The 23476-nt window shown below is 53.9% G+C and overlaps 1 protein-coding gene across 5 annotated transcripts in view; it reads left to right on the plus strand.

Moving 5' to 3' along the window:
- Window positions 1–23476, plus strand: part of Rxra (retinoid X receptor alpha) — an 87903-nt gene that overhangs the window by 45981 nt on the left and 18446 nt on the right. For 4 of the 5 annotated variants that reach the window (XM_021180527.2, XM_021180503.2, XM_021180494.2 and 1 more), the window contains exons 2-4: window positions 16299–16564; window positions 20002–20152; window positions 20693–20872. In XM_021180527.2, coding sequence (XP_021036186.1) covers window positions 16355–16564; window positions 20002–20152; window positions 20693–20872 — 541 coding nt within the window. In that variant the 5' untranslated portion in view covers window positions 16299–16354. Of the gene's footprint in view, window positions 1–13752; window positions 13839–16298; window positions 16565–20001; window positions 20153–20692; window positions 20873–23476 lie in introns of those variants that run through there. The other variant, XM_029472840.1, reaches the window with a different exon arrangement.

The following is a 23476-nucleotide window of genomic DNA, read 5'->3' on the forward strand; positions in this document are numbered from 1 at the left end:
GTTCTCATAGGCTGTTCAGTTTCAGAGTCAGGACTACAGCGCTCTTGGTCTGTCCATGGGCATGTAGTGTCGTGTTGTGCGTAGTTGTCTGTTGTGTTTCCCCCCTTGCCCCCAGCCTACCTGAAAATGACCTTCAGGAGTCCTTTTCTGAAGCCTCTGTCTGTCTGTGTGACTGGATGGCCTGGTGGAGTTCAGGGCATCCTGGCTCCCATCTCCTATCTTGCCTCTCAGTGGACCAAGCTTGACTTTGGCACTGCTGCTGTCTACCGGCAGCAAGCCTGGGCAGGTGAGTGTTCCATGGATACCTGTGGTGTGGGCCAGAGGCGGTGTGCTGGCCCTGTGAGTCACTTGGATCCCGAAGTGGGGGTGGCAGGGTTGGCTGCAGCTGAGAGGCTCAGGCTGACAGGCCAAGGCTTGCCTGTAGCTACTTGATGGAGCCAGGTAGGAGCCTGCTTGAGATGTGGTTGGACAGGGCTGTGTGGTCACAGGAAGTAAGGAGTCTCCTTTGGGGCAGTGTTCATGAGACCAGACCTTAGTGGCTACTGATAAATGGGCCCAGTTTGCCAAATGGTCTTCAATCTCGAGGCTAGCTGTGTCTTCCAAGAGGAGCAGGGAGGACTTCTTGGAGGAGGGACCCTTGATGGGAAAACCCAGAGAGAATGACCATGTGGGATGAACCAGGCAGGACCAGATGGGCCCTGATGGCTGATGGTCATGTGGCCTTCTGTATGTGGGGCCCACAAGGACATTGACTTTAGGTAGGCACTGTTCAGGGAGAGGTAAGTCTACCGGGGAGCCAGGCAAAGTGTCTGATGTCAGGTGTGGTGCTTAGTGGGTGCTCTCAGGGTCCTTCGCTCTCCTCAGCCCTGAGGCCCAGACTAGGCCTTTGATCCCTGTGCTGAGGCTCCATCAGTATGTCAGGTGGAGGAAGAGGGACAGTCACCGCAACATCGTGGCTAAGTCTAGCCTACAGGAGCTTGGTCTGTCTCCTGTCCCTCTTACCACTCTGTCCACTGTGCTTAGCCTGGCTGCCTGTGGTAGGACGGAAGTTGAGGTCTGGGTGGGGGGTGTGCCCTGAGCCTGGGGAGGGAGGGGTTGGAGTCGTTGGACCAAAAGGAGGAGGATGAGAGGCAAGGGTGAGATCAAGTCGACCCCATGCTTCCCTGGAACTGTGGGTCTGCTTGAGGGGGGTAAGGGGTGGGGTCTTTAGGTCACATGTTTACCACTCCCCCACCCGTGAGGGATATGTTATGCTAGTCAGTGTATGGTGGCCATGGCTGCTCACTTCAGCCTTTTTAGTTCTCATGGTGTGAATACCACCATGGCTGACCCAAAGCCACCTATGTGATGTCATGTCACCCTGTTAAAGAACTGACCGCAGAAGAACTGGTCCTGCTGTTCTGCCTCCTCAGAGTGGCCATAGTGCTCACAGGTCTGCTCCAGTACTATGCTGCTCATTGTCAGAGGACCTATGGCTGGGCTTGGCCCAGGTTGTGCCTGACAGAGAAGAGCCCGACTGAGCGGCCTGCTAGGGATGGGCTTCCCTGGCTATGTCATGGGTGTAGGCACTGGTTAGGCCTTAGGCCATGTATGATCTACATAGATATGGCTGTGTTCCTCATATATCTTAGCAGCTATTCCTGTTAGAGAGTTCTCCAGCACTTGACACATTTAGGTGGGCTGTGGTAAGGCCTGTGCCTCACAGGAGGACCCTCAGTGAGTGAACAGCGGCCTGTGACTACCCATCTGGACTTGCTCTGTATGGTCTCTGCATTCTCTACGAGTTCTGTCAGCACAGAAGACAATGGATGGGGTTTGTGGAATGTGCTTGAGATGTGTTCAGAGCTTAGCAAGAAACCATACTGAGGTTGGAAGCAAGACTGCTAGCTTTGAGAGGTGGCCCTGCAGTTCTGGATTCCACCTCCTATGGGGCCAAGGTTGAGCCCTAGACAGGTAGAAAGGGTAACATTAAGCATTGCCATCCATGGCTGCTAAGATGGCAAGAGTCAGCTTTCTGAGGTTTGGTGGGCACAGATGGCCACCAGATGATCCTGTGAAGGCCTACCACCTCATCCCTACCCTCGCCTGGGGTACAGGCCTTGTTTACAGACCAGACCTAAGGCAGGTGACTCAGGGGTCATAACTGTCCACCAGGCACTGCCATGGTGACATGCTCACCTCTCGTGATGAAGTCTTGGTCAGGGCAGGGTAAGAATCAAACAGACTGGCTATGGTAGTCCCTCCAGTCAGGACTGCCTGGCGCCTGGCTATAGGCTGATCTGGGTATAATCCTGTCTGAACCAAATGGAACAGGGTCCGGAGCCTCCAAAGCAGATAGAAGAAGTGGCCCTGGCTAGCATACAGAAGGGCAGGAGCCTGGGATCTGTCTGTCTGGGTGTTGGGTCATTATGAAAATAACACAAAACCCAAGCCAAATAAAAGCACAAAAATATGCTGTGTTTTCTTTGACGTAGAGCCAGGATCCCAGGAACCCTCTACTGCAAAGTGAAAACCCTGGGGATGTCTCTATGGTCTCCTACCTCACCCTGAGTTGGTGTGCATAGGTAACTGAGTCTGGGAGCGGAGGAAAGGGATATCTTAGTGCTTAGTTGGGGGTGTTGGGGAATGGGGGAAGACAGGACTGCTGCTGGCCATCAGACCAGGAAGAAGAGAGCCCTCCTGCATCCCACTATCCCAGGGAGCTATGGCCCGTGGGGTTCTCACATGCTCAGGCCTGTCCAGTTCTCACATTCTGTCCCTGGTCAGCCCCTCCTCTAGCCCCAGATCCCATCAGAAGTATTTCAGATGGGTATGTGTACCTCAGTGTGTCCCTCCAGCCTTGATGACCTCTTGGTAGTCTCCCTGTTCCCAGTGCTGCTGTGGTAGGGACAGTGTATGTGATAGCAGCAGGTGCTTGCTACTTAGAGCTGCCCTGTTAGTGGACTGCACTGCGGGTCCCCACCTCTTGAGTAGGACAAGCCCAGCGTGACAGAGCCTATTGAGTCTTAGACTTGTTTGAGGGGTCAGTGGAAGACTGCGTGCTGTGTCCCCATGTTCAGCCCCCATCGCTGGGCCTGGGTTTGGACCTTGACTGGAAGGGCACAGAAGGAGCCCTGTACCCTGAAGAATGAGCCCTCATGTAGCTAGAAGGTAGTTGAGGGTACAAAAGCCTCTTTCCTGCCATGTTCTTGAAGCACCCTCACAACACTTGCATAGACACTGCTCTTCGGGCCTGGTCTTCCCAGCTTTTGGCCACACTGCTCCTCACACCAGTTCCAGCACTGGCATTGCCAGGCCTCCAGGCCTAGCCTTGCATCTGCTCTGTAGGACTTTCCTAGGAGTTGACTGCCTGGCTTGCTGTTGAGTGTGCTGCTTGCCGTGTGAGGGTATAGGCAAGGAGCAGGTTTCCCCAGGGCCCAGGCCAGCATGAGGATAGGCTCATTGTCAGATCATGAAGCACTCTTGAGTGCCAGCTGGCACTGGGTTCTGTTGTCCCACCAGTGTGCAGATGGGGAGCAGGCCCAGCCAGGTAACCTGATCTGCTTCTAGTCAGGTATCTGGCTGGAGGTGGCGGGAGATTTGAACTCCCGTCAGTGCATCTGAGCCCTGGTCAGGTGGGGATCTGTTTGTACCAAGCACTGTCTGTTTTAGTTTGAGGAAATGAGGCTGGTTCCCAGTCTTCTTCCAAGAAGCCCTTGGTTTCGGCCATCGGGAGCTGCCTGTGGTCACAGGTGTCTGGCCAAGGGTGGAGGGCCGGGCGGGTCCTGGAAAAGGGGAACTGGGCTATAGGGCCAGTGCCAACGACACTTGTTCCTGAGAGCCTAGCTGCCTCCAGAGGCTCACCGGGCTTGCTGCCTTTCCCTCCTAGGCTCCAGCTCCCTGACCAAGCTGCATCGCCTGAGGCTGTGGGACCCTGAGCCGGCAGGCCGGGGACTGATGGGGCCCCCACCATGGTGGGACCTCTCACCTGCCCTCACCATGAGGCTGCGCCTTCTTGCCTCATTCTCAGGAGGGGGCCTGGCCTGGCGGGCAGGGGACCACAGGTGGCTGGCAGGTGAGGGTAGAGTTTGGTGTGGTATAGGGGATCTACCTGCAGGGTGTAGGAGTTTGGGGAAGGAGAGGGCCTGAGGACCACAGGGGAGGAGAGTCTGGGTTCAGGAGTCTGGGTATAGACCTCTTTATGGCCTATACCTGCAGCCTGTCGTGGCTGGGCCAATCTAGGCTGCACAGCTCAGCCTGCAATGAATACACTGAGGCCTGTCCCAAGAGCCCACATATCTGGGCTTCACCTCGGTATCAGGGGCAGAAGGTTTTAGGAAAAAGGTCCAGGCTTTAGGCCGTCACTAAGTCAGGGGGATTGCTTTTATCTTGGGGCTCTAGGCAGGACCTGTCTCTCCTGGGTCTGGCTTATTCTCATTCTTACAGGTACGGAAACAGAACAGGTGAGCCTAGCTGATGGGATGTGGAGGACTGGGCCTCTCTTCCTGGGCCTGGCTTTGATATACCCTTGAGGGGGCACTAGAGCTTGGCCTGCCTGATGCTGTGAGACATGGTGAGCCTGGCTGCCTGCGGCCACTTGAGGTGGCAGAAATGGGAGCCTTTCCCTAAGTCTCTACAGCTGCTGTCTTGGTGGTGGGTTGATTGGCTTTGGCCCTTTCCTCTATCTAGTAGCAGTGACATCCTTTGTATAGTGTGCCTTGGCACATACTTTGTGTTCACATATCTTTATAGATAGCCTGAGAACTCACTCTTCTGCCCATATTTGAGGGAAAACTGAGGCTCAGAGAGGGGAAAGTCACCTTTCCAAAGCCACTGGGAGGCTCAGATGGGGGCCCCAGCTTTCACACTGGACCGTGTGTTCTTTCTGGGCCTTTGCAGAGTCTCCATTGTGGTTTGTAGTTTGTAGTTGAGAAAGCTCAGCAACGTGCTGTGGGCTACATGCAGAGATGAGCCCAGAGCCCAGGGCTGTCGACTGTCCAGACCTGCTGGACATTTGAGTTTTAGTCCTTTTCCCACTTCCTGCTGCTTTTCCTTTTTTTTTTTTTTTTTTTTTGATTTTCGAGACAGGGTTTCTCTGTGTAGCCCTGGCCATCCTGGAACTCACTCGAGACCAGGCTGACCTCGAACTCAGAAATTCACTTGCCTCTGCCTCCCGAGTGCTGGGATTAAAGGTGTGCGCCACCATGCCTGGCTGCTTTTCTTTTTTAAAGACTTCTTTGCATTTTATGTGTCTGTGTGTTTTTGCCCGAAAGCATGTAGTTGTACCTACCATGTGCGTGCCTGGCACCTGCAGGGGCAGAGAGGCCAGTTCCTCTGGAGCTGCATTTGGAGATGGTTATGTTGCCATGTGGGTGCTGGGAACCAAACCTGAGTTAGTTACTATGTATATGCAGGTACCCACAGAGGCCAGGAGAAGGCATGGGATCCCCTGAAGCTAAAGTTATAGGCATGTGTGAGCCACCTGATATGAGTGCTGGGAACCAAACCCTGGTCCTCTGTAGAGCAGTGAAGTGAGCATGTTAGCTGCTGAGCTGTCTCAGCCCTTGTGTCTTTCTGGCTTGTTCTTACCTCTTCCCAGTTGCTTGTTTTCTAGGAAGGAGACCAATGTGGCACATGAACATCATGCGTGCAGGGAAGTCAGTAGGCTCTGAGCCCAGGGGTCTTATTAGGCCGAGTGTGTGCAGTCACTCAGTCTGGCATTTCTGACTCATCTGCAGTGTTCCCAGGCTTCTGGGTAGGAGAGAGGCTCCAGCCTCTCATCTCTGACATAGTAAGAGTATACCTTATTGTCCTTTGTCACATTCACCAGGGATACTGAGGGCTTCCTAGGGTGGGTGGGCTGTGATCTTCTCAGAAAGAGTGGAGCTCCGGACCATGCAGGTTTGAGGAAACGGGGAATCTGTATCGGTGTTTGCTGCCTCTCATCTGTATAGAAGGATAGAAAGCTAATCTAAGTTCCATCTGGGTGGAGGTTTTGGTCCCCAGAGTCTGCTTAGGGGCTGTCCTGCAGCTTGTCGTTTATTCTGTCCCCTGTCCCTGAGGGCCTCTATGCTGGTGGCACTCCTCAGGTTCTGGGGTGTGGGCCCCAGTGCACATTGCTGCCTATCTCCTGCCCATCCTGTGCTGCTGCAGCCCTGCGTTGGAGTGGGAGGCTGTGAGTGATGGTGACCAGGTGGGAGATCCTGTCCCCATACTTGCTATTGTCACCTAGGCAGAACTCACTCCCACTTGCTGGTAGATGAGGGGGAAGTATAAAGAGCCTGACCAAACAGCCTGTGCACAGAGATCCACTGGGGTGACATTCTTGATGGGGGTTCAGCCTTATGGGAATTATAGGCCCAGCTAAGCCAGACATGGGGGTCTCAGAGGCTAGGGAGATTTCTGGGGCTTAGCCTGTGGCCCCAGACTGTGAGTGGCATATACCCATTCACATACCTCCCATGGAGACAGCCCTGTTATCCTATGGATGGACATGGTGAGTGGAGTCTCTGTTGGTTTCCATGATCAGCAGTACAGACTTTGTCCATGTGGAGTTAGGGACAGTGAGGTACCTGGCTGTGGATGGTGATTGGAAAGTCCCATTCCCACTCTCACAGATGAAATCCTGTCCCACTGGAAAGAGGCTTGGCAGCCAGGCCCCTATATTTGTTGGGTACATGCATTGTATGCTCTGGCCAGTCACAAGGCATGGGCAAGCCCCTGTGGAGGGGAAGAGAAATGTGCCATCGTGGTATGATGAAAAGTCACAAGGCATGGGTGAGCCCCTGCTGAGGGAGGGTTGCATATGCTGGGTCTGGGGTTTCTGCAGAGGCTGTGTGGGTCGGGGAGAGCTTGATTTCTGACCCTGGTGCCTAACAGATCAGGCTAAGCCCTGTTTCTGTCTATCATGTGTGTCTGGGCGCTACCTGCTACACCACATCGTGCTTATGTATGGAAAATATCAGCGGGTGTGGGAGGATTTGGGGATGTCCCCACAGGGGCACTCTCTGCCTGGGAGTATCCCTTTGTCCTGACTGTCCAGAGTCCCCAGCGTTCATGTCCCATGAAGCCACTTCATTTTATGGTAGATGGGTGAGACCTGGGTGGGTATGGCCCAGATCCCCTCCAAGTGTGATTTGAAGCCAGTCAGGAATGCAAATGAAGGTGAGGACTGTGAGGGAGGACAGGAAGCCCAGCCGGGGTTCCGTGGGTTCCGCGACAGAGCTGTGGGCAGGTGGGCGGTGGGACCTCTGAGCCACCAAGGAGCAACAATGCTCAAATTGAAACAATCATTTCTCTTCCTGTTAAATAGAAACTGCCTTCGAGAGTTTGTAGCCTCAGGGCCCCCTCTCCTCACCAACATTGGGGTTTTTCTTGAAGTCCCCCCTCTTCCTCTCCCGCCTACTTACTCTCCTCCAGAGTCTGGGCAGGCACCATAGAGTGTTGGGGACAGGCAGACAGTTCAAGGGGACAGCCTGGAAGGGAGGCTTCAAATGTCCAGAAAGAAGCCCTGGCTGACCTTAGGGAGGTAAGCATCCTTTCAGGGTCCCGGGAGGGAATGCTGTCGCCCCTATCCCTAAGCCCAGGACATCATGACGGGAATTTTCAGGGCCCAGGCTTAGGGTAGTTTCTGTCTGGCTGTGCTGTGGTAGAGACAGGGTTGTCAAGAAACTGAGCACGGGCTAGCTGGCTCAGGAAGTCCTCACTGCAGGCCAGCAACAGGTTCTTCCTGTGGTGTGTCTGCTAGCCCACATGGTACATGCCAGCCTAGAGAGGGTGCAGGATGGGAACCTGAGCTGCAGCAACTGTCGCCAAGTGTGTCTCTATCACTCTGCAGTCTGTTTTTGAGGTGTTGACAGTCACCTGCCCTGTGTGAATGTAAAGTGATTGCTGTTATCAGTGTCTTGTCTGGTACAGAGCAGGGAGGACATCACACAGCTGCTCCTCAGTGGCCCTGCCCCTTTGGTCACGTCCCTCTGTGGCTATTCTCCCATTCAGGCAGCCTGAGGATGAGTGGGTGTGACTCCCACCTTTGCCTGCCCCTGCCCCCGGCAGTACCTGTCTGGCTTCAGGGCAAGAAGCTTGGCGTGAATGTCGGGCAGCAGGCTGGAGCAGGCTGCCTGTTGTGCTCAGAGAATGGCTGGCCATGAATGGGTCTCTTGCTTGGGATTGGAAGCCAATTCACAGGACTTTCTAGGGTCCTGGAGCTGCGTGTTACCTGTTCCTCTGTTCTCCTGACTTTAGCTGGGGCAGTAAGGCCATTGACTGTTGCCCTGTAGCCATCCCTGCAGTAGAGAAAGAAAGTGCTTTTCAGTACAGTCTGGGGTTCCAGACTGGAACTTGGGTTCTCTCAGGTAGCTCTGAAGCATCTAACGATTCTGAAAAGCACCCATCTTTCTCTACCGCAGGGATGGCTATGTGCCTGTAGACTGGACACAATCATCCATTAAGCCTTCTCCCCTGGGTAGGTGAGAGGACAGTACCCAGGTCAGGAGCCTGGTGCCAGACAAAGCAGTCTGGAATGATACTCTCCCCCCAGAGCAGCTCATTGCAGGCCTCCAAGGAGGAGCCCGCCTAAAGGACTAGAGTCCACCTTATCTTTGCCAAAGAAAATGCGTTGCTCTCTACAGAGACACCTTGAACACACAAGAGGCAGTAACAGCGAAGGAGTCAGAAATTAGGCATGTCTGTATAGTATGCTCAGGTTAGAGCCAGGCAGGGGGTGTCTGCAGCGGGCATGCTGGTACCTGATAAGCCCGAGGCTGTGAACAGCTGTGAGACTTCCCTCTGCTGCCCCCTAGTTGTATTCAGGCAGAGGAAAAGTGCCATGCAGCCAGGAGCTGGAGGGGTCCAGCTGGAATCACCTGGCTCCTGAACAGAGTGTGCCCTCTATATAGATACGGATATATCCATGGCTGGCATGAAGGCACATCTCTACGCATGAGGAGTTTGGGAGTGGAGATGGCCTGGTGGTTTGGGGAGGACTGCCTGGGGTCGTGAGCACCTCAGCAATTAGACATTCCAGACAGTGACCACCATGGTAGGTGCAGACGGTAATGACACTGACTGGCAAGTGTCAGGGGCGGGGTGCTTCAGGAAGAGTTGGCATGGTGGGTACCTGCCTGTCAGCACCATGGCCTTCACCCCTGAATATACTGGTATCTTTACTTCTCAACTCTTACGTGAATGCTGCCTGGCACGGATGCAGCCTGGGCATGGCATCTCCTCCTCACCTCCTTTGTTCTGGCTCTGCTTCCTGCCTCTCTGACTGTGGTTTGATTCTAGCCACACCTGTCACCAGCAAGCCCAACCATAGTACCATTCATGGCTGTATGGGAGGTAGCTGCTAGACTGTTTCCTGTGCCTCCTGGTGCCCCTCCATGGACAGCCCCAAACTCACTGAGTATGGTCAAGAGAACCCAAAGCACAGTCTCTTTGCCACCTGCAGAACTTCTCCAGCCTCCATCTGCACAATGGAGTAGAACAGGGGGTTCTTCAGGTGATGGTGGTGATGGTGATGGTGATGGTGATGATGGTGGTATTGATCGTTATGATGTTGGTGATGCTGTTGATGGTGGTGGTGATTGTGATGTTGATGGTGGTGACCATATTGATGATGTTGAAGATGATGGTAATGATGCCAACATGGATTATGATGATCGCAATATTGACGTTGATGGTGATACCGTTGATTGTATTAATGGTAGGGATGGTGGGATGATCATTTTGATAACGGTGCTTCTTGAGGCCCTCACAGCCATCCTCCTGACTTGAGATTTATAGTGGATATTGTTTCCCATGTCGACACCCTTCTCATTTCTGTGACACCATTGCAGAGGTACACTGTACACTAGGAGCTACGAATTTGGCCAGGACAGTGGAACTTTGGGTTGCTATCCCCTGAGGTCAAGGGATGGTACAACCCTTCCTTGAAGTCCTTATAGAGGCTCTTGCAGATCTGGCTCGCAGACCTTTGCCTTTGTGTCTGTTCCTGATGATAGGCTACACGGCCAGCCGTCTACACTTGTTATAATCCTTCCTCAGGGATCAGAGACCTTGAATAATATACCCCTGAGCCCCTCACCTTCACCTTAGACCTCCTCATTACCATATGTTTCCCAGTCTCCCACTCTGAGCTGGTTCACTGGGGAGAATGCAGTCTCCACCATCAAGGCCTCCTGGCCTAGGAGGGTAGGTGGTGGTGGAGGTGAGGCCAGGGAGATAGCACAGTGTGTGACAGCTCCTAAGGCAGGGTACCTTTATGGCTAGTGACCATAAAGGTGGGTTTGACATTCAGAGTCTCTGAGGCTCCCTGGGTCAGATGAACTCCGGGGTTGGAGTGGAGCTCGTAGGAGCAGTATAGCCAACACTACAGACTGGTCCAGCTCTCTGGACCTTACGGCCTTCATACTTCAGTGTTATCAGGGAATCATCCATCTCCCTCTGAGCTCAGCCTACTGTGTGTTCCCTCCCACCCCCAACTTCATTCTTACCTCTTTCCTAGTAGCCTGGTGTTTAGCTACAGGGACAAATGTTGATCTGGGATGATCATGGCTGACCCTCCCACTGGGCCTCTGGGGCATCTCTGCCGTGCTAAAGGTTGGTTGGATGGGGCAGGGCCAGGAAGTTAGCTTTGGACTGGTCAACCCTTTCCTGTGGGGCATGCAGGGATAGAGCCCAGATGGGTGCCTGGGATTGCTGCTGTCTGTGGTTGCCATGGTGATGGGGGGTGTGTGTGAAGGGAACACACTTCTGTCCACTGTGCCTTTGTATTTTCCACTCTTAGGGTTCTGTGGGATGGGGCCATCACAGGCTCAGAAAGAGGGCCTGCTGCATTCTGGCCCCTATGTGCCGACAGACTTTCTGGGTCTGAGTCTATGAGATTATTTACTGGCTCACTTCTGACCAGTTCAGTTCTCTCTGCTTGAGGGGCCCCTGTGGTGGGCTGCCTGTTCTAACTGGGTTGGAATCAGTCTCACTTTCTCTGACTACCCAGGAGGGTCTCGTTGGCCTGAGGCTTCCTGATAGGAGGCTGAGATATTGGCTGGGGCTTTTGAGCAAAGGGCATGGTGATACCAGAACAGGCCCCTAGAGTGGTAAGCTGACCCTGGGAGAGGAGACAGCTCACAGCTGGAGGTGGCCACTGGGGAGTCCCTCCTCAGGGAGTGGAAGTCAGGCTCGTAGTAGGGTTGGGCACGCAGGGCTACTGGAGACTATTCTCTGGGCTGGCACAGATGCCCCAGACCATTTTACAGAGAAGGAAACTGAGACCCAGCAATATTGAGAGGTGCCTGTGGCCTGCCTTCCTTCTCCCTCCTGCTCTGACCACCCTTGGCCTCCCTCAAGCCCTGGTGCCATGGTCCCTGCCACATTCCCATTGCTGCTCTCCAGGACCACCACTTCTCCCTCCCAGGGCTTCAGGGGAAGCAGTACTTCCTGAAGGAAGGTGGAGGCTGGAGGTGGGCAGCCCAGGAAGCTCTGAGGACCCACTGCAAAGTTTCAGTTCCGGGGGGTATCCCCAGGCGAGGATCAGGGCACTGCTTAGAACATGACAGGCATCCTGGTGTCAGCTCATTATGTGGGCTTTGGCTGCATGCTGGATACCCTCCTCAGGCCCCTCCTGGGTGGCCCCAGGTTATCCCCACCTCCCGTGTGCTCTCCATTGGACCCATCTGTCCTTCCTGCCAGGCTCTAAATAGAACAGCCACATGGTCCACTACTGTTCACCCAGACACACAGACACACAGCCTGCTTAGAGTCTGCTGTTCCGAAGTGCTCTGCATGACTGAGCTCCCCTTTCCAGGAGCTGGGGTTCCCTGGCTACCTTGGAGGAGTTATGAGGCTTTCCTCACCCCACCAGCTGCAGTGGGCTGGGGTTTTCTGTACCCTTCCTGTCAAGCAGAGGCTGGAAGGAGGTTCGTGGGGGTTCCCTGGGCCTCCTTCTGTGGGTCTTGCTGCTGGCAGGCATTCTGCAGACACTGTATGGCATAGGAACTGGTGGGGGTGGTGCTCCTCACTAGTGCCTGGCATCTTGAAGTCACCAGAGGTGTCACCAGTATTTCAGTTTTATTAGTGTCACCCACCCTTTGAGGTCTAGGGAATGGCCCTGGGTGCTGGGCTGGGGACAGTCTATCTCTGCTCTGTGCTGGCTTGTTACTTAAACCTCCAAGCATTCACAGTGTGGTCAGTTTTGTACCAAGGGAGTACTCTCTGTCCCTCTTCCACTCACCCTTCCTGGACTGCAGTGCCAGCTGCCCATGATGTGTGTGGGATGATGGGCAACTTCCTTGTGAAGATGGACTTTCTATCCTTTGTCTGTCCTTGAGGCACATGCAAGCCCCCTGGCTGAATTCCTTCCCCAGGGTCCCTGGCTATGTTGGTGGTGGTCTTGCAGAGGTATCTCGGATTGTAGAGTTGTGTGTGGGGTCCTTCCGACTCATAATCTGAGGGTTTAGAGTTATGCAATTCAGTTGCCCCCCTACTCATGTTCCCGAGGCCTTCCTGCCACTTCTTGGGCAGGGAGTATGTGTGTCCTGTGATTCCTAGGTCTGAAGCTGGCACTTTGCAGCCCTAAGCCCCATTCTACAAGCCCTGATCCCAGAGTGTTGTGCAGGTTTTCCTTAAGCAGTGGAGATGGCTGGTGCTAACACCCCTGCAAGTCCAAAGTGAGGCTGTCAAAAGTGTGCCTTATGGAGGCCATGGCTTATTAGGGTGGTGACAGCTAAGTACCAGACAGAGCAGAGCATGCACACAGCACACATGTATATATACATACATACGTGGCATACATGCACATGGCTTGCATATATACAAGACGAACAAGGAGGCTTTCCTTGCAAGGATGTAAAGGCATTTCTTGCTCATTCACTTCCTGATTAGAAAGTTTCTCCCTCCAGAAGGTTCCAGAAAACACACCCAGTCTATTGTCACCCAGGCTCTGGGAAGGTGTCTACAGTGGACATTCTTTGTAAACAGGAAAGCCTGGGGTGGAGGCCTGGGGCTGTGGGGATCTGCCAAGGTAGGCATTGCTCTGGTGGCAGCCCCTTCCACTCAGGAGTCCCCGGGGACTTACAGTCAGCTTGAAACAACTGTCTGAGGCTTGGCTGTCTACCACCAGGCTGCAGGCATGAGGGAGGGCTGGGGGAGGGGTGCCTAGGGGAACCTTCACACAGGGACAGCCACATTCCCAGACTGGAGGCTTGGCTCTTGCTCCTGCTGTCTCACTTTCTTCCTGAAGTCTCTGCCTGTGCCACCTTGGCCTCTTTTCTCCTCCACTGGTTTTCCCCTCCTTAGCAGTTTCCATCTTGAGCCATGTATGGGCGGTGCCTTGAAGGGCCAGAGGAGCTTTGGGGTACAGCCCGTAGGTAGCTGGCAGCCTTACAGTCTGCTTCCCTCCCTCCCTAAGTCCTTCATTCTCTCCTGCTGAAGCTTTCTCCTGCTACTCCCATAGCAAAGCCCAGAGCCAGAGGAGCAGCTTTGGCTTGTGGCTTTTTACACAGACCCAGTTGTGGCCTGAACATCCTACCCTAGGTATCCCCTGTGGCTGCAAGGATTCCTCCTTGGCTCCTTGGGCGGAAACACTCTCATATAGTGAACATGGCCAGTTTTCCCTGGTGTTTGGGGACAGTAGCAAATGAGAGCCACCCTTAGTGTGACAAGCTGCCCTAGACCCTGTGCCACTCCCCATGAACAGGGGATGCAAAGAGCCTGAGGACTCAGAGGGATTTCTCTTCTGGTCATGCCTCATCTTGTTCTCAAAGACCAGGAAGAGTGGACCCAGCCTGGGCCCAGCCCAGCTCCTTCCTGGTACCACAGCACTCCCCTGCCTTCTTCTGGAACGCCTGCAGAAGGTGCTCAAGGTCAGCAAAATGTGTCTTTCAGCCAGGCTGATGGGATACAGTGAGGGCTTAGACTGGTGCTATGTAGGGCATCGCAGTGGTACACCTCAAATGCAACACAGCATGGGATGGGAAGGGCAAGGCACAGGGGAGGTGTGGCTATAATGGGTCAGCCCAGTGGCTTCCAGGTGTCCCAGTGGTTGTGGTTGCCTGGTCTAGGGGCAGCTGCAGATGTAGTAAGTCTGCCTGTGTGCAGTTCTTATCCATGAACCTTCCCAGATCCTTCCTCTGTCAGAGGTAGGAGGTGGAGACTTTTCTGACGTGGTCACAGTAATTCATTTGATGTCAAAGGCACAAAGACATTCCTGGCTTGTATAAGCAATCAGATTTTGTATTTGTTACTTTTAGACACACTCTCTGTTCCCTGCGGATCTTCTCAAATCCATGTGGAGTTTAAATAGCCTATAGAGCTGGTTTGTCGTTGATGTCGTGGCCAGTAGGTGCTCATCCCTGCCTTGGTTCCAATATTAAAATTTTCTTATGTATTGGGTGTTTTCCCTTCATGTATGTAAGTATACTCTGTGCACAGAGTCCCTATGGAGGCCAGAAGAAGGTATCAGATCCCCCTGGAACAGGAGTTACAGGTAATTGTGAGCCAGCGTGTGGGTGTTGGTAACCCAACCTTGATCCTGTGGAAGGGCAGGCAGTGCTCTTAACCACGGAGCCATCTTTCCTGCCCTTTTTTTTTTTGAGACAGGGTTGCTCTTTGTAAAGGCTGGTTTTGAACTCACAGACAGTTGAGTTCTGTCTCCGCCTCTGCCTCTCTAGTCCTGGATTAAAAACATGTACCACTTCACCCAGCTAGTTCTGGACTTCTTTTTTTTTTTTTCCCTCATTTCTCTCTCCTTTTATTATTTTTTTATATTTTTTATTAGGTATTTTCCTCATTTACATTTCCAATGCTATCCCAAAAGTCCCCCATACCCTTCCCCCCACTCCCCTACCCACCCACTCCCACTCTTTGGCCCTGGCGTTCCCCTGTACTGGGGCATATAAAGTTTGCAAGTCCAATGTGCCTCTCTTTCCAGTGATGGCTGACTTTTGATACATATGCAGCTAGAGTAGCTCCAGGGTACTGGTTAGTTCATATTGTTGTTCCACCTATAGGGTTGCAGATCCCTTTAGCTCCTTGGGTATTTTCTCTAGCTCCTCCATTGGGGGCCCAGTGATCCATCCAATAGTTGACTGTGAGCATCCACTTCTGTTAGTTCTGGACTTCTTAAATTGGCTTTTTTTTTTTTTTTTTTTTTTTTTAATTTTTTTAAGTTCAACAAGCTGATTTGTTCCCACTTTTGTGAATGGCAAGGGTTTCTGGCAGGTGAAGTAAGATTTGTTTGCTGATGGAATTGATCCCTTCTGTCAGTCAGGGCAGTCATAGTAGCCAGGTTGGCCTCACCATAGCAGACCTGGTCACAGTGGGACCTCCTTACTGCATCCTCCTCTTGAGGGGAAGAGGGGAGAAGTTCTAGGAGTCTTAGGAATTTGGTTACGTTTCTCTTGAAGGGCTGGTCCTGGTGGCAGGGCCTCTGTGCCATCAGTGGCTTGGAACTGGCACAGGTGCTACTGAGACCACCCTGTACTGTGCTTGTCACCAGGTTCAGAATGGGCTTGCGAGCTTTGTCCAGCATCGAGTCTGCTCTGAGCCACAGTCACAATGCCTGTGTTGTCTTAAGGCCTGTGTGGTGTCCTCCATCATCTGCTCTGGGCTTCTTCCTGTTCTGCTCACATTCCAGGATGAGTTAGGCTCAGAGTGGCGAGGTCAGTCGCAGGGTGCCCACACCTGGTGTGGGTTAGTCACTCATGCCATGTGCCTGTAAGTTGTTTTCAACTTACCAGGAGCAAGCATCATGCCAGGCAGCAGGAAAGGCCAAGACTGAGAGATGAGAGGGAGGGAAGAAAGGGGGGAGGGAAGGGAAAGGGGGACTCTAAGAGCACCAGCCTCAGAGGGGCCTGTAGCTCCCAACATGGTGTGTATCTCTGCCCTGTGCAGGCTCCTCACTGTCTTCTCCATGGCCTGTCAGGCTGTGGGCACTAGATTTGACACCTGGAGGCCTGACTGAGATTTTTCATGTGTTTGAAACCCTGCTTGAAAGGTTGGCATGTGGCGTGGAGCGAGAGGGGCCAAGGTCCTGTAGTCAGGACTGCCCTGCTGTGGTACCCAGAAGTCTAGGTCATGTGGTCCAGAGGGAAGGGTCACAGACATTAGAGCCTTTAGCTTGCTGTGCTCGCCCTGAACCCAGAGAGTCTAAGATGGATGCCAGTGGCACCTCCTGGGGCCCTCAAAGATAGTCTGGGTTTTAGAGTATGGCAAGGGGTCCTGGCACCCTAGGTTTGCCTGCACCTTGAGTGAGTAGGGGGTAGGAGATTCCCAGGTCCTAGAGGATGCTCTAACCCTCCTTCCTGCCAATTCTTGTCTTGCAGACTTCTCTACCCAGGTGAACTCTTCATCCCTCAACTCTCCAACGGGTCGAGGCTCCATGGCTGCCCCATCGCTGCACCCCTCCTTGGGTCCAGGAATCGGCTCTCCGCTGGGCTCCCCTGGGCAGCTGCACTCTCCTATCAGCACCCTGAACTCCCCCATCAATGGCATGGGTCCGCCCTTCTCTGTCATCAGCTCCCCCATGGGCCCGCACTCCATGTCGGTACCCACCACACCCACATTGGGCTTCGGGACTGGTAGCCCCCAGGTAAGTGCTAGGATGAGGTTTAGTGACATGGGACAGAAAATGGGAGCTTCCCCTGTAGGCTGTAAACCAATGGTTCAGAACTGAGATTTCTACTGTTTCTTCATGAGAGTGGGCTACAGAGCAAAAGCTGGTCTCCGAGAGTCATGCTGGTAGTGGTAGGACTGACCCACACTGGCTTCTAAAGCTCTATCAGTTGAAATTTCTTGCAGCTGGTCTTCAGCTCGGCCTGAAGCCTGTCCCCATGACTGTGGAACTCTGGGGTATATGCTTCCCCAGGCTTGGGGCCATCTTCTAGTGATCCCTGAGGGCTCATAGGTTCCTCTTCCTGGGACACTGGCCTCAGTATACCTAGGCCTTCAGGGAAAGCACATCCTGGTCCTGGGAACCCATCCTTAGGTTCTACAGAGGCCCCTGGAGACAGCCTCTGCATGGGCTCTGGCTCTCTGTGGCTCTGTGGATGGTGGCTATCTGCAAGACGTGACTTCCTTTTCTGTGGGCTTAGGAGGGCCCTCGTCCTGCTGTGGGCACTCTAGGGGGTCTTTCTCAGCCTCTTCCACCCAAGGCCCTGAATGCTTGTTGGATATCTTATAGAGCCTCACCCTGCTTCTATTTTCTTGAGGGTCTTGGTGAGTTTCTAACAGGATTTTGTCCTTGGTGTACACGAAACTGCATCTGGAAAGCCAGCTCCTTGGGGTTCCTTTTACCTTTTCTGAAACAGGTCAGGGATCCCCTTTCTGCTCTGAGCTTCTCAGGTTGGGTTCTGTTTTCCACCCCCAATAGCTTTGCTGTGCCAACTCCCAGTGGCGTACCTGGAACCATCCTCACTAGAACCAAAGGGCCAACAGCACCTATGTGTCCCTTAGATTTCCAAAGCCTTGTGCCCTGAGCCATGACATCTGTGCCCCTCTTCCTGGTGCCGGGGGTGTGTAGAGAGACCACTCACACCTCACCAGGTAGCCTCTTGAGACTGGTCTGAGCCTCTTAAGCTTCTCCTCCAGACAATCTGGCTGCTTTTTCTAGGTTGATTCCATCTAAGCCCCTTTGCCCTAGTGTGTGTGTGTGTGTGTGTGTGTGTGTGTGTGTGTGTGTGTGTATGCATTCTAGCCCAAGCATCTGAACACATAGAAGAGCTAGGGTGCTATTTATGAGCAATCTGTTACACTGTCCCCTGCTCCCCACCTTGCTTTTCAGAAGCAGACAGAAGGCCTGAGGTGCTGCCGGCATGACTGCCTGTGTGCAGGCCTGAAGCAGGCCTGACCACGCAGCCACCTCCCCTGGCATGGCCATGTTCTTTTTTATCATAACTTCTCTATACCCTTGCTAGCTCTGGAAGCCATGAGTAGTGAGGGTAAATGAAGAGCTGATCTTCATAGTTCCCTGGCTTCAGTGTTGACCCCTCTTGGCTCTCAGCTCCGTGAGGTTCCTTGCTATGTCAGGCCACAGCCACCCGGTGCCCAAGCCATCGGTGTGGCTCATTTGTTTTGGGGGCTCTACTAGGACAGGGCCCAGTGGGATGCTCCCCACTACTTCCCAAACCCAACTGTCTGGCCATGCTGGCTTCCCTGGGTAATTTACAACTGGGAAGCATTTCTGACTGCCCAGATGTAGAGAGCAAGGCATCAAGGCCTCTGATTGTCCTGATTTACGGGGAGGATCTCGCACTGTGGGAACTGCAGTGACTTTGCAAGCGTGTGTTTCATGATGGCTGTAGCCAGGCAGATGGGGAACGGGGCTGTGGGGAGCTTGCAGTGCATGAGAGCAGGTCTGCTCTGGATAGCTCATCTGAGTGGGCTTGGGAGGACAGGGTGAGGTAGGAGTGGAAGAGGGGATGCCTGGGAGATAGGTGGGGACCCAGGTGCAGTAGTGATGGGGTGGAACTGAAATAAATGCTAAGGATATGAAAGGGGAAATGGGACGGCCCCCACCCAGGGAGGCTTCAGGCTCCAGTGAGGGCTGCCCAGTCCTGGGTCTCCTGGAAGATGGGTCAGAAGCACCCAGGACGATGGGGCTGTGGTTTGTGGGGGATGCTGAGGAAGGGAAGAATAGAAACTGTCCTGGTCCGTCAGTGCAAATCTGGGAAGAGCAAAGAAATCATCTTCCAAGTCACAGGTTCCCAGGTTGCCTACCGTGGAGCTCTCTGGGCCGGGGGTGCTACAGACCAACCTTTGCTCTGCCCTGACATCAGGTTTCACGGGCCCCAGGCTGTTTATTCTGCCCAGAGCCAAGACCTCCAGAAACCTGCAGGGTTAGGCTTCCCATACAGTGAGTGGAGTGGAGGGATGTACAGTCTTGCCAGCAAAAGCCGGCTGTCTCCCTGCTGCCCCAGGATTCCCACATAGGGCCTTCAGCCAGTGAACACTGCTCTCTTCTGCAGTGAGATGTCCTGCCTGCCGCCAAGACCTTCCAACCCCCTCTGACACACTCAGGGTTGGTTCTCTGTGTGGGTCTTCAGGCTCCCCAGCAGCCCCCCAAAAGCTAACCAGGATGAGGTATCCTTGCTGAACCTCACAGTCTGGGTCACGGTGCCAGCCAGCCAGGGCTGCAGAATCTGCTCTTTTCCTGCCCCGTGAGAAAGGGGTGGGGGATGGGGCAGGAGGCCCTGAGGAAGGCTGCGAGGTTCCCCTTGCAGGGGAGCAGCAGGGGCTATACAAGGCCAGTGCCGACTGCACAGCTGGCTTTCTGCCTTTGTCAGGGGTTTTCAGAAGTGGGGGGACTACCCAGCCGGGCTCTGACGCCCTGGCAGATAGGCAGGCAGGGGGAAGCGCCTCTGGGCCCTGTGCTTACTGCAGAGCTAGGCTGGAGGCTGCGGAACCAAAACTGCTGTGTCATTGCGACGCTGCAGCTGTTGCCTGGGTGACAGGGTGAGTTTCCCACGCTTGCTCCTGGCGGCCAGCGGGCAGGGAGAGGCAAGGGGTGTGCTGAAGCCAAGATAGCCACATGGGCTCTATGGCTTGATGTCTGGGGTGTCCATTTGCTTTCCTCTCCTGTTCTGCCCCCAGATACCACTGTCATGCAGGGTGGTGGGGATATGTGTGACTCTGGAGGAGCCCAGCCTGATAGCAGCCCTGAACCTGGGCCTCTTGTCCTCACCCGGGTGGTGGGGGAGTGCTAAGTACCTGGGCTCTCATGTGTCCAGGGCCCATGGCACATTGTTAAGTGGCAGCTGTAGCTCCTTGGTGGGTGGTGGGGAGTAAGTGAGCCTCTTGTATGGTGCCGAGAGTGCTGGGATCACTGAGATGTGAGGTCTTTGGTACCCTGCAGTGGCCTGGCTCTCATGAGGGGCTACTCTGAGGATGATGGTCCTGTTAGCTTGTAGCTGTTCTGGCCTGAGTGAGGCTCTGTACAGGGGAGTTTTTCCTTGTAGGAGACCCCGCTCTCATTAGTGCCCATCCCCAGCCTGCCAGGGCTAACTTACCCTACTCCCCCTCCTCTTGCAGCTCAATTCACCCATGAACCCCGTGAGCAGCAGTGAGGATATCAAGCCACCACTAGGCCTCAATGGCGTCCTCAAGGTTCCTGCCCATCCCTCAGGAAATATGGCCTCCTTCACCAAGCACATCTGTGCTATCTGTGGGGACCGCTCCTCAGGTAGGACTGCCTGGTGGGCAGGGACACAATACCTGGGCACAGTTCACTGAGTGTCCCTAGCTTTTTCCATTGGGTTGGGTACAGAGAAGCAAGAGCCCAGGGTAGCCCCTTGTGCCTGATAGAATAAGGGGTGGGTTGGGAGCTCCAGGGGTCTCACTTTGTCCTCAAGTGAGGTGGACATTAGGATGGGAAGGGTGGTCTAGAGGTATGCCAAGAGAAGATGTAGGCATGGATGGCTGAGGTGTAGTGTCTGCTGGCCTCCATTTTGAGCCAAGCCTGAGCCGAGAACAGTGCCCATCCTCTTCCAGGGCACAATAGCTCAGGCACAGAGAGCACAAGGCCACCATTGCTGGGGATGCTATGCTCAGGGCTGCTGACCCATAGCGCCAATCTGTAGTAGCGGTGGACCTGTTCTCTGATGAACAGGGAGGATCAGAGTCCAGCCTGAACCTGGATACAGAGCCCCGGTCTGCAGCATGACACGTGGGCGAGAGAGGGCCTTGTCATTACGTTCACCCGTCCTCTACTTCCACCCTGCAGGCAAACACTATGGGGTATACAGTTGTGAGGGCTGCAAGGGCTTCTTCAAGAGGACAGTACGCAAAGACCTGACCTACACCTGCCGAGACAACAAGGACTGCCTGATTGACAAGAGACAGCGGAACCGGTGTCAATACTGCCGCTACCAGAAGTGCCTGGCCATGGGCATGAAGCGGGAAGGTAGGCTTTGAGCACCCCGCTGCCTGGCATGCTCTTCTCATCAGGGGGCCTCCATTGTCCCTTCCTCAGCATTCTTCATGTGGGGGGCATTTGCATACAGAGTCCAGGCCTGCAGTTTGCAGTTTGCCAGACTCTGGTATAGCCTGGCAGGTTTCTCTGTGTGCCTCCTGCTCAGCAGAGCCCCTGGCCTGTGCTGTTAAGACAGCTGTCTGGATAGCTTGCCTTCATGCCAGCCCTTCCCCAACCAGATTTTCACTGTTCTACCGTGTGGCTAGGTTTTAGGATTTTAGAACAGACAAGACAGACCAGGTCTGTCCCACTGGCAGCATGGCTCCTAGGACAAGACTCTTGAGGTATGGCCGGGGTGAGCCAGCAGTGTTGGAGACAGATGAGGCTTGGAGACCAAGCACCGGGCCAGAAGCACAGCAGAAGAGGCTGGAAGCAGAAGTGGGGGCAAGGAAGGTGGGAAGAGAGGCTTGGTTGGTACCTACATGATCTCTGTCTGCCTAGGGAGGAGATGGGAAGGGAGGCTCATGAGATAAGGTACATTTGGGTTGGAGTGGGGGAAGGGGCCCCTAGAGACCACTAAGTATCTCCCAGAGCCCGCTGAATTCAGGTGAGGGTCATCTTGGGCTTCCCTTCTTCTCAAGGTCACTTGCAGTTTCATCCCTGGCAGGGTTACCTGTTAGCCTACAGGTCCTCTGAGGAGCAGGATTCTGAGCCTGTTTTATCAGCAAGATGTATGTGTATGAGGTCGGGAGGCTAGGTGACAAGTCCAGGTGACTCCCCAGAGGTCCCAGATGTCAAGCTGTATAGCTAGACCTCCTGAGCTACTCTGTGTCCTCCTGGTCCTCCATGTGGGACAGTAGTTCTCTGGTTTGGTGTTTGTGTGTGTGTGTGTGTCTGTCTGTCTGTCTGGGTGTATGTATCTGTCTGTCTGTTTGTATATCTGTCTATATGGGTGCCTGGGTGAGATTCCTTCATCAGTTTAGGCCTGGGCCTCACAGGGCTGGGCACTCTCTGAGGCAGGCTCTATACCTCGCTGTCCCCAGCACTGCCCCTCCAGCTTCCTCTGTCTGGGACACAATGCCTACTGTGTGTCCTTCCACCTTCCCATCAGCCTACTGTGTGTCCTTCCACCTTCCCAATGCCTACTGTGTGTCCTTCCACCTTCCCATCAGCTCTTCAGTCGCCTTTGTTCAGGGGCTCCTGAGTAGGGTCACTGCTAGAGTTTGCTTTTCTCTTCACAGTGACCCCTTCTTTTGGTATAAAACCTCTATGAGAGGTTTCCATGGCCTTTAGGGGCCAAGTCGTAACACAGTTGTCTAGCTGAGCTAGATCCCAGCTTCTGGCTCTCCCCTTTTTTTCTATAGTGAGAAAGCAAAGGGAGGGAGTGCTCTGCCAATGGAGGGGGTACACTGTCTGTCCTTGGGGACATGCCCTCAAGGGAGCACTTGCTGAGAGTAGCCAATACAGCACACCCTCTGGAGGACAGGTCCTTGAGTGGTAGATCTGGGGTGGGCCGTGGCCAGAAGGTGGACCTGAGGCTGTATGAGCCTCTCAGGAGCTGAGCTCAGCCCTGAGTTCACTCTTTCTCGGTGCTATTCCTGGTGATGGGCACTGTTAATGATCTCTGGGTATGAGCTCCCATCCTCTGAAATTGACCACCAGATAAACAGGTAGTCCCTGGCTTTGGTCAGCATGAGCTTGGGAGCTGGTACCTGACCCAGTGTTGGGTGGTGAGCATGGCTTCATGTAGAGATATGTCCAGACTGATGCCTGAGCATGGACAGATTAGGTACTGTGTGCCAGCAGAAGGGAGTAGTGTGTCTGTGAAAGCCAAGGCTACCAGCACACCTGGCTTGTGGTGGGCACTAGAGTTCTGACCCCAGAGAGGGACTCTCTAGCTCACATGACCCTTCTACCATTGCTCCCGTGATTAACCTTGGGTGCTGGCATTCAGATTACAGCTGCCTGGGCTTCCAGAGGTGTGGGCATTGTACATGATGTCCCCTAACCTCAGTGGAACAGTAAATCTTGAGGTAGGGAGTCTGGAGTCGTCTAGGTCTTACTATGTACTTCCTTTGGGTGGGGCACTGAGCACTCCCTGTCCAGTCCTTGTCCCCCCATGCCTGTGCCTAATGCTACCTGCCCTGCACAGAAATGGAAGTGGGGTGCAGAGAAGAGGACTCCACTGCAGCCTGCTCTGTTCCTTGGGCCACACTGTGTTTGTGACACCTGAGAAATGCTTTGCCCATTCCACTAGAGAGATGCACCCCCGTGCCTCTTTGTTCCAGCTGGATTTATGAGTATTTAGTGTAAGCCCTGTGAAGCACTGTCTTGCCCTAGACAAAGAAGCCATGCACGTGTCTGTGTGGCAGCTCTAAGATGTCTGGAGGTCCTTAGGCATGGTGGGCACTGCCATTCCATGTCTGGTCCTTGGCTGGGGGAAGGGACTTTTTCTTGCCTACCTGAGACCTATCCTATTTCCCAATGCCTGTGGCTGTAGTCCACAGCTCTGCTCTTGAGATGGTTGGCCCTAGAGTATCCTGGGAGCCCATTGTGCAGGGGTCTTTGAGAGGATTCCCAAGGGCTGGTCCCTAC

This window comes from Mus caroli, chromosome 2 (genome assembly GCF_900094665.2).
Source record: "Mus caroli chromosome 2, CAROLI_EIJ_v1.1, whole genome shotgun sequence".
Lineage (NCBI taxonomy): Eukaryota > Metazoa > Chordata > Mammalia > Rodentia > Muridae > Mus > Mus caroli.